At 38.0% G+C, this 19,991-nt stretch overlaps 2 protein-coding genes across 5 annotated transcripts in view; one reads left to right on the forward strand and one right to left on the reverse strand.

Moving 5' to 3' along the window:
• Window positions 1-8,081, reverse strand: part of LOC126425113 (zinc finger protein 501-like) — a 203,760-nt gene extending 195,679 nt beyond the window's left edge. The window contains exon 1 of one of the 2 annotated variants that reach the window (XM_050088043.1): window positions 7,744-8,067. The gene's annotated coding sequence lies outside the window, so the exon portion shown is untranslated. Of the gene's footprint in view, window positions 1-7,743 lie in introns of both variants that reach the window. The other variant, XM_050088042.1, reaches the window with a different exon arrangement.
• Window positions 8,082-8,424: 343 nt separating this feature from the next.
• The window catches only part of LOC126424761 (zinc finger protein 37-like), a 264,776-nt gene continuing 253,209 nt past the window's right edge, over window positions 8,425-19,991 (forward strand). For all 3 annotated transcript variants that reach the window (XM_050087505.1, XM_050087504.1, XM_050087506.1), the window contains exon 1: window positions 8,425-8,559. In XM_050087505.1, coding sequence (XP_049943462.1) covers window positions 8,557-8,559 — 3 coding nt within the window. In that variant the 5' untranslated portion in view covers window positions 8,425-8,556. The remainder of the gene's footprint in view (window positions 8,560-19,991) is intronic.

The raw sequence follows: 19,991 nt of genomic DNA on the forward strand, positions 1-19,991 counted from the left end.
ACTTCAATCATTCCACAATATGGAAATCTATTGGAATTTTATTGCTACATTCAATGGTAAAGGAGCTGTAGATGGAATTTGTGCAGTTGTGAAATGGCAAGAGTGGAATGCAGTGAAAAGGCAAAAATTCGTAGTAGTGATGCATCAACTTTTGCTCAGGCAGCTACAAGTACCACAGCAATGCAGGTTTTTCTTATGTCTACTGATGAAATTGAAGGAATCATTGTGAAATTTAATCTGGTTAAAATATTTTCTTTGGCACTATCTGTACCAAACATAAAAAGCACTCTCTGCTTTCACTACGAAAAAGGAGTACTACAAACATTGCTGTCTCCAAAGAATTTGCCTGCTGCAGATCGTCACACTGAAGAGACTATAGAAGCTGTAAAAATTGGAGACTGGTACAAAGTAGAATGTTGTTGTTGTTGTTGTTGTTGTTGTTGTTGTGGTCTTCAGTCCTGAGACTGGTCTGATGCAGCTCTCCATGCTACTCTACCCTGTGCAAGATTCTTCATCTCCCAGTACCTACTGCAGCCTACATCCTTCTGAATCTGCTTAGTGTATTCATCTCTTGGTCTCCGTCTACGATTTTTACCCTCCATGCTGCCCTCCAGTACCAAATTGGTGATCCCTTGATGCCTCAGAAGATGTCCTACCAACCGATCCCTTCTTCTACTCAAGTTGTGCCACAAACTCCTCTTCTCCCCAATTCTATTCAATACCTCCTCATTAGTTATGTGATCTACCCATCTAATCTTCAGCATTCTTCTGTAGCACCACATTCCGAAAGCTTCTATTCTCTTATTGTCTAAACTATTTATCATCCTTGTTTCACTTCCATACATGGCTACACTCCATACAAATACTTTCAGAAACGACTACCTGACACTTAAATCAATACTCAATGTTAACAAATTTCTCTTCTTCAGCAACGCTTTCCTTGCCATTGACAGTCTACATTTTATATCCTCTCTACTTCAACCATCATCAGTTATTTTGCTCCCCAAATAGCAAAACTCCTCTACTACTTTAAGTGTCTCAGTTCCTAATCTAATTCCCTCAGCATCACCCGACTTAATTTGACTACATTCCATTATCCTCGTTTTGCTTTTGTTGGTGAACATCTTATATCCTCCTTTCAAGACACTGTCAATTCCATTCAACTGCTCTTCCAAGTCCTTTGCTGTATCTGACAGAATTACAATGTCATCGGCAAACCTCAAAGTTTTTATTTCTTCTCCATGGATTTTAATACCTACTCCAACCTTTTCTTTTGTTTCCTTTACTGCTTGCTCAATATACAAATTGAAAAGCATCAGGGAGAGGCTACAACCCTGCCTCACTCCCTTCCCAACCACTGCTTCCCTTTCATGTCCCTCGACTCTTATAACTGCCATCTGGTTTCTGTACAAATTGTAAATCGCCTTTTGCTCCCTGTATTTTACCCGTGCCACCTTCAGAATTTGAAAGAGAGCATTCCAGTCAACATTGTCAAAAGCTTTCTCTAAGTCTACAAATGATAGAAATGTAGGTTTGCCTTCCCTTAATCTTTCTTCTAAGATAAGTCGTAGTGTCAGTATTGCCTCATGTGTTCCAACATTCCTACGGAATCCAAACCGATCTTCCCCAAGGTCAGCTTCTACCAGTTTTTCCATTCATCTGTAAAGAATTCGTGTTAGGGTATTTCGCCTGTCTCATACATCTTGCTCACCAGATGGTAGAGTTTTGTCAGGACTGGCTCTCCCAAGGCTGTCAGTAGTTCTAATGGAATGTTGTCTACTCCCAGGGCTTTGTTTCGACTCAGGTCTTTCAGTGCTCTGTCAAACTCTTCACGCAGTATCATATCTCCCATTTTATCTTCATCTACATCCTCTTCCATTTCCAAAATATTGTCCTCAAGTACATCGCCCTTGTACAGACCCTCTATATAATCCTTCCACCTTTCTGCTTTCCCTTCTTTTCTTAGAACTGGGTTTCCATCTGAGCTCTTGATATTCATACAAGTGGCTCTCTTTTCTCCAAAGGTCTCTCTAATTTTACTGTAGGCAGTATCTATCTTACCCCTTGTGAGATAAGCCTCTACATCTTCACATTTGTCCTCTAGCCATCCCTGCTAAGCCATTTTGCACTTCCTGTTGATCTCATTTTTGAGACTTTATTATTCCTTTTTACCTGCTTCACTTACTGCATTTTTGTGTTTTCACCTTTCATCAATTAAATTCAGTATCTCTTCTGTTACCCAAGGCTTTCTACTAGCCCTCGTCTTTTTACCTACTTGATCCTCTGCTGCCTCCACTATTTCATTCCTCAAAGCTACCCATTCTTCTTCTACTGTATTTCTTTCCTCCATTCCTGTCAATTGTTCCCTTATGCTCTCCCTGAAACTCTGTACAACCTCTGGTTCTTTCAGTTTATCCAGATCCCATCTCCTTAAATTCCCACCTTTTTGCAGTTTCTTCAGTTTTAATCTACAGTTCATAATCAATAGATTGTGGTCAGAGTCCATATCTGCCCCTGGAAATGTCTTACAATTTAAAATCTGGTTCCTAAATCTCTGTCTTACCATTATATAATCTATCTGAAACCTTTTAGTATCTCCAGGTTTCTTCCATGTATACAACCTTCTTTCACGATTCTTGAACCAAGTGTTAGCTATGATTAAGTTATGCTCTGTGCAAAATTCTACCAGGCGGCTTCCTCTTTCATTTCTTAGCCCCAATCCATATTCACCTACTACGTTTCCTTCTCTCCCTTTTCCTACTATCGAATTCCAGTCACCTATGACTATTAAATTTTCGTCTCCCTTCACTACCTGAATAATTTCTTTTATCTCGTCATACATTTCATCAATTTCTTCATCATCTGCAGAGCTAGTTGGCATATAAACTTGTACTACTGTAGTAGGCATGGGCTTTGTGTCTATCTTGGCCACAATAATGTGTTCGCTATGCTGTTTGTAGTATCTTACCCACACTCCTATTTTTTTATTCATTATTAAACCTACTCCTGCATTACCCCTATTTGATTTTGTATTTATAACCCTGTATTCACCTGACCAAAAATCTTGTTCCTCCTGCCACCACACTTCACTAATTCCCACTATATCTAACTTTAACCTGTCCATTTCCCTTTTTAAATTTTCTAACCTACCTGCCCGATTAAGGGATCTGACATTCCACGCTCCGATCCCTAGAACGCCAGTTTTCTTTCTCTTGATAATGACGTCCTCTTGAGTAGTCCTCGCCCAGAGATCCGAATGGGGGACTATTTTACCTCCGGAATATTTTACCCAAGAGGACGCCATCGTCATTTAATCATACAGTAAAGATGGATGCCCTCGGGAAAAATTATGGCTGTAGTTTCCCCTTGCTTTCAGCCGTTCGCAGTACCACAACAGCAAGGCCATTTTGGTTAGTGTTACAGGGCCAGATCAGTCAATCATCCAGACTGTTGCCCCTGCAACTACTGAAAAGGCTGCTGCCCCTCTTCAGGAACAACACGTTTGTCTGGCCTTTCAACAGATACCCCTCCGTTGCGGTTGCACCTACGGTACAGCTATCTGTATCGTTGAGGCACGCAAGCCTCTCCACCAATGGCAAGGTTCATGGTTCATCACACTGAAGAGACTATAGAAGTTGTAAAAATTGGAGACTGGTACAAACTAGAATATGATGGTAAAATGTACGCTGGAGAGGTATGTGCAGTTTTTGGAAACTATTATCTAATCAGTGAAATGGAGCATGCTGGTCACAATTGGAAATGGCCTGCAAAATGTACACACAGGACACAATTGTAAAGAAAATTAATCCACCTGATGTTGTCAATGCAAGATGATATTTTCAATTCTCTGAATTTTAATTGAATTTACAGTTTATTTTCCCAGTTGTGATGCTCTTGTAATTTTTCAAAGTGTTTACAAAATGAAAAATTTATTATATTTGGTAAATAACATAATATTTTTATTTCTCTGCTCACAGGAAAAACTTTTTGCAACAATAAGTAGTCACCTAACATTGAGTCACATGCTTTTTTCCAATATATTACAATATTTTACATTATATAAACATTTTTAGAAATCTGTAATTGTGTCATTCGAATGCCAACCTATTTTTCATTTTCTGTGATAAAAACCAGATCCATACTCCTAATAGTTTGAGGACACTTTTGACATAAATTGAACATTAGCAGTAGGATGTCCGAAATTTGAAATGTGAGTCACAATATAAATTACTTTCTTGCTGTTTAATTTTAATGCTCTTCACTGCTTAAATATTAATTCAAGATCTTTGCCTGAATAACACAATGTATGATGAATGATTTACAAAAAAATATATAGGGTGCAGTGAAATTAGAGCTTGAAACACAGTTCCTGATCATAGTAACATTTTACAGGTCACCTATGGGAGACATTCAAAAATTTCTCTCTCAGCTAGAAACAGTTCTCACTAAACTTTATAGAAATAATAGTAATGTCATCGTATGTGGTGACTTTAACATAAACTTACTCACAAAAAATAACAACCAGAAACTATTAGAATCACTACTGTTAACCTTCAATCTGCTCCCCATGATCTCATTCCCAACAAGAGTGTATGGGCACAGCAAGACCCTGATTGATAATCTGTTCCTAGATCCCACAAATTACAAGGAAGTGATGACACGGGCAGTAAAAAATGGTCTGTCTGATCACGATGGTCAAATGACAACCCTGAAACTTGCCAGCAGGAAAACAACCTGAATCTACTTCAGAAATAGTTTATGCCATGAACAATGGGAGGAAATATACCAGGCTGACACAGTGAATGAGAAGTTCAACTCATTCCTGAACTTATTCCTTAAACATTTTGAAGCTTCTTTCCCCCAAAGACAGATTAAAATCAAACAAATCTGTAGTAAAAGGAAAGAGTGGCTAACTACTGGCATAAAAATATCACATAACAAAAAGAGAGATCTGTATGTACAACAGAGGACTAGTACTGACCAAGCAGTAAAGTTACATTACAAGAAATACTGTAAAATTCTAACAAGTGTAATCAAGAAGGCCAAACAGTTGCACTATGCACAAAAAATTAGCAACTCAAACAATAAAATAAAAACCATATGTCACATCATAAAAAGTGAGACAAATAGGAACATAAAACCTGACAATAATAAACACAAAGTTGCAGCCTCAGATTTCAACAATTTTTTCCTCTCTGTAGCTGAAAAAACTGTGAACCATAATAAACAGTCTCACACAGAAGCTATTTTACTACTTAACCACATGCAAATAACGTATAAGGAGTACTTCATTTCAGAAGTACAACCCCTAAGGAAATTGAAAAAACCATAAAATTACTCAAAAACTCAGATTCCTGTGGATACAATGGCATATCAAGTAGGATTTTAAAATCATGTGCAGACTTAATCAGTTATATACTGTGCTATTTGTTAAACCAATCTATGGAAACTGGTGAGTTCCCAGATAGATAAAAACATGCAGTAGTGATGCCAATCCACAAAAGTGGAGCAAGGGGTGAAATATCCACCTATCGGCCCATCTCCCTACTGTCAGTATTCTCAAAGGTATTTGAGAGAATAGTGTATGATAGGATTTATAATCACACTACACAAAATGGCTTACTGGCTCCTACACAGTTCGGCTTTCGTAAGCGCTCCTCCACAGACAGAGCTATATTTAACTTAACAGGTGAAATTTTAGGTGAACTAAATTACAAAAGGTATCCAATGGGGATATTTTGTGACCTTGCCAAGGCATTTGATTGTGTACATCACAACACACTCTTAAGAAAGCTTCCACATTATGGCATTAAAGACAAGTCTTTGACTTGGTTGGAATCATACTTACAGAACAGGAAGCAAAGGGTTGTCTTAAGGGGGACAGGTACAGCATTAAAATCAGACTGTGGAAATATAAAGTATGGAGTCCCGCAGGGCTCGATTCTTGGGCCATTAATTTTCCTGATCTACATTAATGATCTATCAATCATAATTAACAACAAAGCTAAAATAGTAATGTTTGCGGATGATACAAGTATCCTCGTAAAAGGACCCAGCTCCACAATGCAGGATACAGCCATGACAGTCTCTACTCAAGCACACAAATGGTTCACTGCGAATAAAAAACCAATATGATACAGTTTCTGACAAAAAATACAAAAAATAAAGTTCCTGAAATACATGCTAACAATCAAAAAATTAATGAAACCACACATACAAAATTCCTAGGTATCCAGATAGACAGTCACCTAAGATGGAAAGAACAAATTGATCAGCTGGTCAAGAAACTTAGCTCATTTCAGTAGCATAAAAATTAGCACTGTCACTTATTCTACTATTTTAAACAATCACTATACTGTTTTTGGCATAATGCAGGCTTTAATACTGCAAGCAAGTAATTGTTATTGTTAAATAAACCAATGTCTGTGCAATGTAATGTATAAATGTTCATGTACTACTGTAATTGCATCAAATGGCTTGTCCTATATTACTTGTACACTGGCTGTATAATATGTAATCAACAGGACCAAATAAATAAATAAAAAATAAATAAAAATAGAGTGATAAAAAGTCAACATAATTAACCACTGATTTGAAAATGTAACATGAGTCACCATGGAATCTCCCTTATGTATGATGTTTGCTGTCTATTTTGGCCCGTTGATTTGCATCGTATCACCTTGACAAATCCTGTACCATTGTGAGACGATCTCTGGATGAATAAAGAAGTAAATAAATATACTATTTTATGTAATGAAGATTACACTGATGGATTGAGCAGTATTGTAGCCTTAGGTTTTAGTTAGGTAGAGAAGAGAGAATCTGGTGTTAAATTAATGATGTCAACAAATGTGATACCATTATTTTAAGAACACAGCTAATCTACTCTGCAAAATCAAGTGTTCATATTTCTCTTTTAGGTGGTTTCTATTTACACAAGCTGCCTATTAGCATGTGTGTTTGGTTTGACAATACATATGTTTTTAAGATTTTGCATTGAGCAAAGCAATTTGTTTTTCTCCAGTTTCTCAACCAGTGGAAATTTTGCTTGCAAATATATTTAATACCCTGACAAACAAAAAATGCAGATAACAAACCGCCATGTAACATCATCTGTACTGCAGACGACAGAAAGTGAGATGAACAGCAGTATGTGCTGCTGAGTAAAATAATTATCCACCCACAGATGATAGGTCACCATCACCGAGACATCTATGGGTGAAGAGCAAAATAAATTGTGTTTTGGTGAAGGCAGAATTTTCCTAACATATTAGAAGTTTACGGAATCAGGCTAATACAAGATACCTTGAATTAGCTTTTCAAGCTCAAGTTTTGCGATCAACTCGGAGAAAGTCTTGCTACGATTCGGATTGGTGTAGTACTGATACAATACACTATTCAAGGATTTTAATACCAAATTTATGTTACATTTTACACGCAAAACATTTTGCATATTATACACTACAATTCCAATGTAAAGAGCAAGTTAGGAAAATTATCGTCTTGTTGACAGATGCAACGCTGCTGTCGGATCGACGAAACTACCCATTTCTAGCGCAAGTGTTCCCGAGGCTCCTTTCCGTCCGGATTATTTCTTTCGACACGTAACTTCTCTTTCGTACTGTTGAGCCAAATTTTACCTTACTACTTCATAAGTGCCAATACGTTTTTCTCTTTCTTTTTTAGCGCGTTTACATAGTACACCAAATTTGACACAAAGCTTCGGATTTCCGTGGACCTTACCTTGGACAGCAGTCACTATGTTTACGTGTTCTCAAACCCGGATACCGTAAAACGGTTTCGCAATACCGTTTCAGGTTAGTCATTTACGCTTGTAAACATTCCAAAATCGATTCTGGAAAGCCCTTTCTGGCAGCCGATTTTCGCTCCCAAGTAAACGCACAACCTTTCTTAAAACGTGCTTGGGTTGTCAGGTTACCTTATAATGAAAACATTCAGCCAATGTAGTCGGAGTGACTTATTGTGCAGTGAAGGAGAAGCACAATATTAGACTGAGCGTTAAGCTGTCTACTTATAATCTTTACGTGTACAGAAATAGCGATTGTACTGACAAAATCAGAAGTGTTAACAGCTGTTTTCCGGACGTATTCAACTGGGCTATCAAATCCGCTTCAGAGTTCAGACCTTGGCTTGTCAACAGTTTTCGAAATTCGTTTTTCATCTTTCGTAACGTGTGTCGCACGTCAACATAGTTGCTACTTGCTAGTGAATAACAGGTCAGCCTTGTCTAATGGCTAGAGGTTTTGGTTTGTAACTCAATGGTATGGTTACTATGGCAACTACCAAGACTACCAACTACTAACTTGAATTTCAATTGTCAAACAATAATGCGGATACCAAAGATCTTTGATATTAAGTGCTGTGCAGTGAGATCACTGGTACTGTTTGATTTGTATTTGTAAACACCAAACAGTTGCAGACGGCAGTGCGCTGCCGTGTGTACATCTGTGTTGGTTATGGTTAAATATTTATGAAAGAAAAGTTACACGTGGGAAGGAGTAACCGTAACTGATCCTTGGAACATTCACGCTGGAAATGGTTAGTTGGACCGTAACGACAACACTCGTCTAATTTTCTATTTACAAGGCAATATTTGTCCTAATACTTCGCTTTGCATTGTAAGTGTAGTATATAATATTCTGCGAAATGAGTTGCATGTAAAATTTAACAAAAATTTGGTACTGAATGAAAATCACTGAACAGTGCTCAAGTATTACGATAATCCTTGTCATAGTTGTAGGACTTTATCCAAGTGACTCGCAAAAATGGAGATTTAAAGGTTAACTAAGCCAAGGTCTCTTGTAATTTTTATTAGCCCGATTCAGTAAACTTCGTATATGTTATGAGGATTGAGGTAACTCGGTTTCTATTTCTTTTCTCCTCACCCCTGCGTGCATCGATGGTGTTACTCTATCATCAATGGATTTCTATGTCTTTTACTTAACAGCACATACTGCTTCTCATGTCGCAGATTGTCTTCTGCAGTGTAGTTTCTTTATGCATTTTTTGTTTGTTGGAGATTTTGTATAACGCTGAGAGCCGTGTTCGCCAAACGCACTTTTTCACCGATTACGACGCAAGAAAAAACAAAAAATTGTTTTGCTCAACGCAAAATCTTTGAAACGTACGTTTATCGCTTTTATTAAGAGAAATCATCTCAAGTCGAATATGTAAACGTGATTTTGGAAAGTAGATTGTGTTCTTACAGCATCACATTTGTTGGCTTTTCCAGTTTAAACTCAAGTTATGACTTCTCAACCTAACGAAGACTTAATTCCTGGAGACAGGATGATTCACACTAGTTGCTTTTCATAAGCAGCTGGAATCATCCAGATTGCTGTCAAGCAATTAGAAACTGTAGCGAATTGGCAAACTACCAGAGAGATAACAAAGATGCCACTAGTATATCCTCTCCCATAGGTATTGTCTCCGATCCAGGAAAGGGTAATTCCATAAGTCACCCAGGCCTTGACACCAACCATGTCAGATTTTGATGAAACTTGGTACAATTACTTCTTTTATCATCCTGAAAGCACTTGTAAAATTTTTTTGCTCTATCTCTTATAGTTTTTTTTTTTATAAATTTTTAAAGTTTTTAGATTTGGCTTTGTTTCAGCAGTCGGAAATTGTAACTTAAACGTGTCCTCACAACTAAAAAAATTTGTATATTAAAGAATACTCAAGATATCAGTATGAAATTTTGAAATAAGTTTGTGTATTATATCTAAATGTTAAAAAAATTACCATAAAGATATATTAAATTCTTCCAAATGAAAAAAAATTATAAGGGTGTTTTTTTTTTTTTTTTTTTTTTTTTTTTTTTTTTTTTTTTTTTTTTTTTTTTTTTTTTTTTAGCTAACGGATGTTTAGTTTTACAAAAACTGCAATATCTAGAGTCTCAGACCTGATAGAAAGCTCAAATTTGTTTTAAAATACTCTTAATTGTATAGGCTATTAGATAAAAGAAAAATTATGTTGGCTTTTTAACCTGTTTAATAGTTATCTAATTTTTAAAATAATATTAATTATATTTTAAAAATAAAAAATGCCAAGTGCCTTAGACACCGAAAATAAGTTTTTGTCTTCTTGGAGTAACAATGTACACTTGGATTTTGTATTGTTACTCCTGTGTTTTGAAGTAAAAAATTATTACAGTGTTAAATAGTGCTTGGATAGTAATTTATTAAGTTTATTCGAACTCTCAGTAAGTACTGTTGCTTAGTTTACAGAGATTCTTTTCCAATATCCTACAAAAGTAACCAGAACAGTAATCAGACCAAAAGTGAAATCAGTATGTCAGATATTCAAACCTGTAGTGTAGGGTTATTTAAAAAATCTGACTGTTTCCAAACAACCTACACACCTTCAAAAAAGTTAAAACCGGTATCAGAATTGAGTGAGGAAGAAAAAGATTTGATCCACTTATGATCTGGAATTAATCTGTGTGAATTTAAGAATATATGTTCACACCACAGCTACTACTTTTTAAATGTTTTTGAAAAGTATCAAACATCATGTGTAGACCCACTAAAAAAACACAAAAAGCCCATCAAAAAATCGTTGAGAAGTGTAGGCTTGGATCTTTCTAAACAATTACTGACAAAAAATATTAGCATAAAACCTGGACAAAAGCTTTGCTCAACATGCCGTAACTTTTGTGAGGAAAAATTAAGAGATGAAGTCAATGAAAGTGAAACAGATGATGAAGTCATGGTTGAATTAGAATCATTGGAATCCAGAAATGAATCCCTCGTACAAACAAACATTGCTCTTGATTATTTAGGTTTAACACCAATAAAGGTTCATGGCTTTTCAGAACAAAGTAAAGGGTCTTAGTTTAAAAGGAAGGTTAGCAGTATTGAAAAGACTGCAAAAAAGACGGTTTCAAAAGCATTAAAATATGATGCACCAAGTTCTGATGATGACGAAGAAGATAAAAGTGTGGTTGAGAAAGCAAAGGATTTTGATGTAATGATTTCTCTTATGAAAGAGAAGATTTCATCTGTTGGGAGGTCTAGAAAAATCCAGATTCTGACCTTGGCTCCAGATTCTTGGACTCGAAATAAAGTGATGAAAGAATTTAATGTAAGTGAGTACATGGTGCGACAAGCTAGAAAGCTAAAATCTGAAAAGGGTATTTTGGAAACTCCTGGTCCAAAAAAAAGGTAAAACTCTTTCTGAAAATACAGTAAGACTTGTAACAGATTTTTATGAAAAGGATGAAAGTTCCAGAGTGCTACCTGGAACAAAAGACAAAGTAAGTGTTCAAAAAAATGTGTACATGCAAAAAAGACTCATTTTGTGTAACTTGAGAGAACTCTATTATTCTTTCAAATGGGAGAATCCCGAGGTAGAAGTAGGATTTTCAAAATTTTGTTTCTTGAGACCTAAATGGTGTATCCTTGCTGGTGCTGCAGGCACACACGCTGTATGTGTATGCAGTATCCACCAGAATGTTAAACTATTACTGGATGCTGTGAAAATTGAAGAATCTTATAAAGACCTAATTAAGATGCTTCTGTGCAACACAGAAAACCAAAACTGCATGCTACATCATTGCAACAGCTGTCCTGCAAATACTGCACTAACAGAGTGCTTAACTGAAAAACTAAGTGAAGATTATGATTTAGAAGAAGAAATTGTAATCAGTCAGTGGGTTAACACAGACAGGGCAGAAATGATCAAACAGTCTATCAGTGTTGAAGACTACATTTCTTTATTGGTTAGGTCATTGGAAAAGCTCACCCCACACTCGTTTATAGCAAAATCCCAATCAGCAGCCTTTAAAAGATTGAAAGAAGACCCACCACCCAAAACAGCAATTATTTTGATGGATTTTAGTGAAAATTATTCCTTTGTTATACAAAATGAGATCCAAAGTTACCACTGGAATAGAGGTGGTTGTACTCTACACCCAGTTGGAGTTTTTCTAAGAAATGAGGAAAACAATGTTTTTGTTTCCAACCACTGTTTTATTAGTGATGACCAAGAACATGACACTGGTTTTGTTAACTTTGTACAAAAAGAAATTACAAAGTGGCTTTCATTACATCATACTGACATTGACTCAGTTCACTACTTTACAGATGGTTGTGCTGGGCAGTACAAAAATAGAAACAGTTTTAAAAATTTGACTGAACACTTGAGAGACTTTAATTTGAAGGCCCAACACTCTTTTTTTGCATCAAGTCATGGGAAGTCAATTTGTGATGGCCTAGGAGGAACTATTAAAAGAATTTTAAGGAAAGCCAGTCTACAGCTTTCAGACAAAGCACAAATAATGACAGCAATCGATGTGTATAAGTTTTGTGAAAAAAATATTGAAAACATTCATTTTCACTTTATTGACAAAAAAGAAGCTGATTTGCTACGGTTAAAACTAGAAAAACGTTTTTCAGCAACCCAAACCATTCCTGGAACTAGAAGTTTTCATAACTTCAAACCACTTCCAACAAACAACCTTGAAATTAGAAGGACTACAGATAGTGTAAAACCCTCCTTAGTCTTTTCTTTCCATTCTTCTTCTGATTGGGTTCGTGTTGAACCATCCATAAATTGCTATGTGGCTGCAAATTATGATGGTAACCGGTACTTTGGACTGTTAAGAACAATATTCAATGATGAAAAAGATGCAGAAATTCTATTTCTACATCCTTCAAGACCCGCTGCATCATTTTATTGGCCTGAAAGAGAAGATTCCTGCATAGTGCCTTTGGAGCACGTAGTCTGTGTAGTAGGCGCACCTCAATCAAGCGGCACTGGGAGAATGTATTACTTCAAAAAAGACTGTATCAAAAGAACTGAAAGCTCTTGGATGAAGTGGAAAAATAGTTTGAATCAGCATTAATGTTTATTAAAAAGACAAAATTACTCAAAAAATTCAATGTTTCAAGCAATCAGTTGGGTTATACATAAGTGCCGTAAGTAAACTATCTTTGTACATAATTCTAATGTAATCTACTATAATTAATAAACATGTTAAAAAGCCATCATTATTTTTGTTTTATCAAGCAGCCTATATGTTTAAGAGTAAATTAAAACAAATTTGAGCATTCTATCAGGTCTGAGACTCGAGATATTGCAATTCTTATAAAACAAAACATCCGTTAAAAAAAAGGAAAAAATACATATATATATATTTTTTTTCATAGAAAATATTAATATATTTTAATAGCATCATTTTTATCTTCAAATATGTATAATAAACAAACTTGCTGCAAAAATTCATGATGTTATCTAGAAGAGTTTTTAAGATAAGCAAATTTAAAGTTTTGAATACAAATTAAACTGACCATTTCCGAAGGTTCAGAAAACGCAAAACATAAAAACTTTAAAAATTTATAAAAAAAAAAAAAAACTGTAAGAGATACAGCAAAAAAAAAAAAAAAAAAATTGCAGGTGTTGTCAGGATGGTATTAGAACCATTTGAGCCAAATTTCATGAAAATCTAAGGAGGTGGGTGTAAAATTTATTTTTTATGACCCGAAATACAGTACACATTGCTACTCATTGACATTATTGAGAGGTAAGAAGTGGTAGATGTAGGACACTTCTATGGAGGAGGCAGTGCATGGGAGAATTTAGAGATATACACTGGTACCCCATACCAGCGAATTTGAGGTGCTTCTCCCACGTAGACTAAGCCACTCGGGTCATTGGAAGTGTCCAATTTTGCTCTTCTGCTTTGACCTGTGGCGTAATGGTGGGTGTGACATCACTATGGTGTGTTGGTTTTGATTTGCTTCGTGTGTGTAGATCTCATTTTGTTGTAATTGACGATGCCATGTGGTGGTGGATGTTGATGTGTTGCGTTTAACGTAGTATCTGGGTAGTCAGTTCTGTAACTTGGTTATGTAATCGCTTGATTTGTTTTCAGTCAGTTATGCTTTTTCTTCCTTTTGTGTGTGTGGAGTTTTTGTTAGGCGTGTAGGCGTGATTAGTTTGATGTGTATATGTGTGTGTGTGTGTGTGTGGGGGGGGGGGGGGGGTGCAGGTGGACAACTTCTGTAGGTGTGTGAAGTTTGTGGTTGTGGTTTTTTTATTTGTGATTTTCTGGTAGGTATCGAGAGGTGCGTTTGCGCTATATATGTCAAGGGAAATGTCCGATTCAATTTTTCTGAGTTGTGGGTGTTGCTTTTTGGTATCTAGGGCTTGATTTGAGCTAGGTCAAGGGGAATGTCCGAATCCACTTTTCAGAATTGCAGTTGTTGGTTTTATTTGGTAATGTGGGCTTGATTTGAGCTATATGGGACGAGTGAAATGTAGGACTCCGGTTGGTTTTGTGGCACTTGTTGGAACAAACGATGCTTCTCATATGGACTCCAAAGCAACAGTTGGGTCATTGCAACAACTGGCAGAGGAAGTGTCGAGAACAACTTTGCTCACGTGATTTCGATGAAGCTTACAATCTGCAGCATTGTCCACAGAACCGATTTTAGCTTCCTGGTTCTAAATTGAGTGGAAGGAACCAAGGATTTTGAATGTTCTGGGACTTTCTCAATATGCACCACATAGTTGAGAACTGTAGCATACTCTTACATGGCTCGTAGGTGCAACATATATCAGGAACTGCTATCCTTGTGGCGCAGTGTGGGGTGCGTACAATTGTTTCTCTGGGTATATGAATCTCCAACTAGCCCAGTTAATGGAAGCTGTAGGAGACCCCAAAGCAGTAGTGTAAGACTCAAAGTTGACTCCACAGATGAAACGGATAAAATCAGGCAGATCAGCTGTCAAATCAATCGCAACAAAGTCCCAGAACTTGAAGAAACTGTAAAAAACAGTGAAGCTCACATAATGCCTGGTATATAAAGCTGTCTACAACCTAAAATTGCTAGTAGTGGATTCGGGGTAAATCTAAGTGTGTATTGAAAGGACAGGCTGTTGAAAAACTAAGAAGCTGCATTTGTCCCAGTAGATGAGGAACTGAAATCCACTGAGCTAGAAATTCAAGCTGCAAGTGAGATCATTTAGGCAAAATATGGTATGAAAGATGGACATAAACATAAAATTGGGGCTTTCTGTTTCCCACCTGATTCATCCTCAGATATAAATTAAATTTTTTGATAAAGCCTCAGCTAGCCAGTGCATATGTTTCCCAATTGTACCTACATTGTTGGGGGAGATTTTAATCGTACAACAGCTGGTCAGGATAGTTAGTTTTGCATGTGGTGGGTGTGAGGACACATCCTGCTGAACGATACCAAGAATTATCTCTGAAAACTACTCACAGCAGATAATTCACAAGCACACTCATGACAGAAATGGGTTAGATAGAACTAATGATAACAAAAGTACGCCGGCCGCTGTGGTCGAGCAGTTCTAGGTGCTTCAGTCTGGAACCACGTGGCTGCTATGGTCGCAGGTTCGAATCCTGCCTCAGGCATGGATGTGTGTCATGTCCTTAGGTTAGATAGGTTTAAGTAGTTCTAAGTCTTAGGGGACTGATGACCTCAGATGTTAAGTCACATAGTGCCTAGAGCCATTTGAACAAAAGTACCAGACTGCTTTGAGGAGTGTACATCAAAACCGATATAACTGGACATAGGAAGATTATTATGTTAAATAAACTAAAAAAAGATGCAGTAGTATTGCATCTCAAGGCGGAATTTGAAACCTTGAGGTTGGGACAGGGCCATTTAGAGGAATTGTGACTTAAGCTTTGAAGGATAGTTGACCAAACACTGGATATACATGCTTATATGTACATAATTGAACATATCATGATGGGAAAGACCCTCTGTGGTATACAGTCACTGCAAAGCACTTGCTAAAGAACTGCGACTATTGCATAACAGGTGTAAAACAAAGTATAGGACTATAAATACAGACAGTGTTTGACTGCCAAAAGGACAGTGCATGAAGAATTTGATTACCATACTAGAAATTTATCAAACATCCCCGTGCCAAACCCAAAGAAATTTTGGTTACATGTAAAGGCACTAGTTTCACAATCTGCGATATGGTCGCAGATTGAAGCAGTGGTCCAGAAAGTGTAGAAGAAATTTCTCTTATTTCCATCAATGATTACAGAACTTTTGGTCCTTAGACTGCTGGGTTTGGTCAGCAGTGACCAGCTTCAGATCTGCAGCAGAAGATGGAAAATAAATTTCAACTAGAGGGCTAGATATTAGGCTACATAGATTGCATTTTAAAACAGTAAAATATGACATTTTATCTAAATGACCACAAGAGCATCTGGGAATCACATGTTATTATCACACAACCATTTCCTTTTAACAGTTTTAAAGCTAACTTTATTTATGTTTTTAATTATTACATTTTAGCACTATACTAATTTTACATTTGGCAAGTCCGTTATATACTTTACCTATTGTATACTGTGCAGTTTTGTAACTGATGCATATCTGTAAACTTACAGTAGTGACATGTAACGAGCTTACAGCATAAACGTAATGAGGCATCTTGAACAGAGTGACCTCCTTTATGCCAACCGTATGTATTCCTGAAACAGCAAACATGTGAATACTGGGGGACTGATGACCTTCGCTGTTTAGTCCCCCTTAAACATCCCAACAACCATCACCATGTGAAACCCAACTTGCCCTTTTCTCACATGACATACTGAAAGCTTTGGATCAAGGCAATCAGGTAGATACAGAGGTTTCTCCTCGACCTGGAGCTGTAATTCTTCCAAATGATGTCGGAGTGCCCCTCACCTCAAATAGTAATATTAATAACAATCGAGTGGTTGGTTTCTATGACATGTACTCGAGTGACCATTTCCCATTTACCATCGGTTTGCTGACTCCTACCCCAACTATTTGTAAACCCATCTGGCAGCTTTCTAAGGCTGACTGGAGGCTTGACTCCACGCTTGTGACCTACGACGAACAAAATTTCCGTAGGTGTGATGGCCTGGTAGAACACCTTAAACAATATTCTTACTGCCACAGAATGAAATTCCTTGCACTTCATCTTTACCGTGCAGTGTCCTGGTCCCTTGGTGTCCTGAGGAGGCATTTCTGCAACACAATTCACATATGGAGACATGCTCTCTGTTTTCAACCATCCTCCTGTTATGGTGAACGGTATTTGTTATAAACAGGTGTGTGCGCAGTGTCGTTGCATTCTTTAGGACAGAAAAAAGAAAAAAGATAGCTGGATTTCATTTACTAGTTCTTTTAACAGTTCTACTCCCTCTTCCATTATGTGGACTAATCTCTGGCACTCTCTGAGACCAAGGTCCATTCCGCAATATATGGCTTGACCGCAGCAGATGATGTCAATGAGGACCCTATAGCTATCTCCAACACCCTAGGCCCCTCTTTTGCAGAGTTTTCGAGCTCCATCCCTATCACACTGCCTTCCTCCATCGGAAGCAAGTGAAGGTGGCTTGGGTGATACCCTTTTCCTCTCAGAATTGTGAATGCTACAATGTCGCCTGTACTATGAGGGAGCTAGGTCATGCTCTCACTTCATCCCGATCCTCTGCCCCAGGGTCAGATGATGTTTACATCAAGGTGTTGTTGCACCTTTCTTTAGTGGGCAAGCACTTTCTCTTTCACAAGTACAACTGTGTCTGGGTAGATGGCATGTTTCCCAGACACTGGTGTGAAACCGCAGGTATACCTTTAGCTCAGCCTCGTAAGGAAGACACCTTCCTTCCAACTGCTACCCTATTTCTCTCTCTAGCTGTGTTTGCAAGGTGATGGAACATATGATTCATGCCTGGCTGTTATGGTGGCTAGAGTCTTGCAATTTACTAACCACTGTACAATGTGGATTCTCAGTGCACCGTTCTCACTGTTCTGCAGCTGACCATCTCGTCACTTTTTTGATCCATGTCGTGAACAATTTTCTGAAGAAATACCAAACTGCGGCCGTGTTTTTTTTGGAGAAAGCCTATGACACTGTTAGGGGCCTTGTATCATTTGTACTCTCTACACATGGAGCTTCTGAGGCTGCCTGCCCTGTTTCTTTCAGGAGTTTTTGGAAGACAGAGTATCCAGGAAAATGGGGTGCCTCTTTGCAATAGCTTATAGCTATTAACCCCGTTATGTCATGTCTCCCATCAGGCATCTCAGGTTCCTTTTTCAATTACGATTTTGCGATCTATTGCAGCTCTTCACGGACTTGTGTCCTCGAGTGTGACTCAAGGAGAATCGACAGTGTCTTTCACTTTTCCACTGACAAAATCATTTGTATAAATTTGTGGCTGTGCAGTGGGTTTCTTCTACCATCTTTACATCTTGGGCCTCTTGTTCTTCTGTTCATTAAAAGTGCGAAATTCCTGGAGCTCATGCTCGACAGGAAACTTTCTTGGTCCTCCCACGTGTCTTACCTGGCCACCTGTTGTACTTAGTTCCTTAGAGTGCTGTGTGTCCTAAGCAGTACTTCCTGGTGAGCGGATCGAACCGCCCTCCTCTATTTGTACCGATCTGTTGTTCATTCAAAACTAGATTATGCATGTTTCATTCATGCATCTGCATGTTCGTCCACCTTACACCGTCTAAATACAGTCCACCATTGTGGAATCTGTTTGGCCACTGGCACCTTTTGCACTAGCCTGGTTGAGAATCTCTATGCAGAAGCTGCCAAACTACTGCTGTCGTACTGGTGTGATGTTCTATTCAGCAGATACTGATGCTGTTTGCATGCCATATCCAGCCACCCATCGTACGCCACCTTTTTCGATAACTCCTTTGCTTCCAGAAACTGCTCAGTATTTGCTGCAGAGCACTTCGCCCTGTATCAGACCTTGCAGTACATCCGGCGACACAGGCTTTTCAATAGTGTCATCTGCTCCGACTCTCTGTGCCCTTTAGAGCCTGTGTGTGCTGGACACAGCCCATCCCTTAGTGCAACAGGTCCACGAAAGCTTCCAGGTGCTCACTCATGAATGAGCCACTGTGATGTTTATGTGGGTTCATGGTCACATCTGTCTGATGGGAAACAAGACTGTTGCTACCAAGGCTGCAGTCCTCCTATCTCAGTCCACTAGTTCTTCCATTCCTTCCAGTGATCTCCATGTTGACATCTGTCAAGGTGGTGGGGACCTTCATGGGAACAAGCTCCGGGGAAGGAAACCTCTCCCAGCAGCTTGTCTGACCACCCCTCAGCCCTCTCGCTGCAAAGTGATCATTTTAGCTTGGTTGTGCATTGGGCACTGTCATTTTAACCATCGTCATTTGTTGAGTGGTGATCTCCCATTACTTTTTGCCCATTATCATCAACCTTAGATTCTTTGCCATTTCCTGACCAAATGTCCTTCTTTAACCACTTATGTTCTAACGTTTGTTTGCCGGGTGAGCTATTGGCTGTTTCATGATAGATGCTCGGGCTGTCACCTCCGTTTTACTTTTCATCCAACGCAGCAATATGGCGAAGAACATTTAATCTATAGTTAGGAACCTCTGTTGTCTCTACAGCGTATTTTATAGACTTTTCTGCAAGAGGAAGTCCTTGTTCTTAGCTCTCTTTCAGTTGCTTGATTGGGCTTAATGTGTAGGCATTTTAAACTCCTTTGTTGTATTAATGCTCTAAACTTCTGGCATGGACGTTTATGACCTTAGTTGTTATTGTACCCTAAAACAAATAGTTGTTATTGTACCCTAAAACAAATAGTTGTTATTGTACCCTAAAACAAAATAAAACAAACAGGTACAGAAAAGTGTGGGGTAGATCAAATTGCTGACGATATGTATGGCATGAAATTGAGGAGAATAGAGCATTACAGTGGTAGTTGCTTATTTATTTATTTATTTATTATTTTAGCAGGGACTGTTTGAAACAACACTTCCTGAGGCATCAAGTAAGGGTCAATTTACGCATGGACTGAAGCTTGCAGAGCAAAAAATTGTTGTGGGAGTAAAAGACTTGACCACAATAAGCAAGTTCAACAGGATCTACAGTGACCAGTCGGAACATTATGACCACATACCTCATAGCTGGTATGCCCATCTTTGGCGTGGATAACAGTGGCAGTGCACCATGACATAGAAGCAGTG

The sequence above is a fragment of the Schistocerca serialis genome, chromosome 10 (genome assembly GCF_023864345.2).
Source record: "Schistocerca serialis cubense isolate TAMUIC-IGC-003099 chromosome 10, iqSchSeri2.2, whole genome shotgun sequence".
NCBI classification, from domain to species: Eukaryota; Metazoa; Arthropoda; class Insecta; order Orthoptera; family Acrididae; genus Schistocerca; species Schistocerca serialis.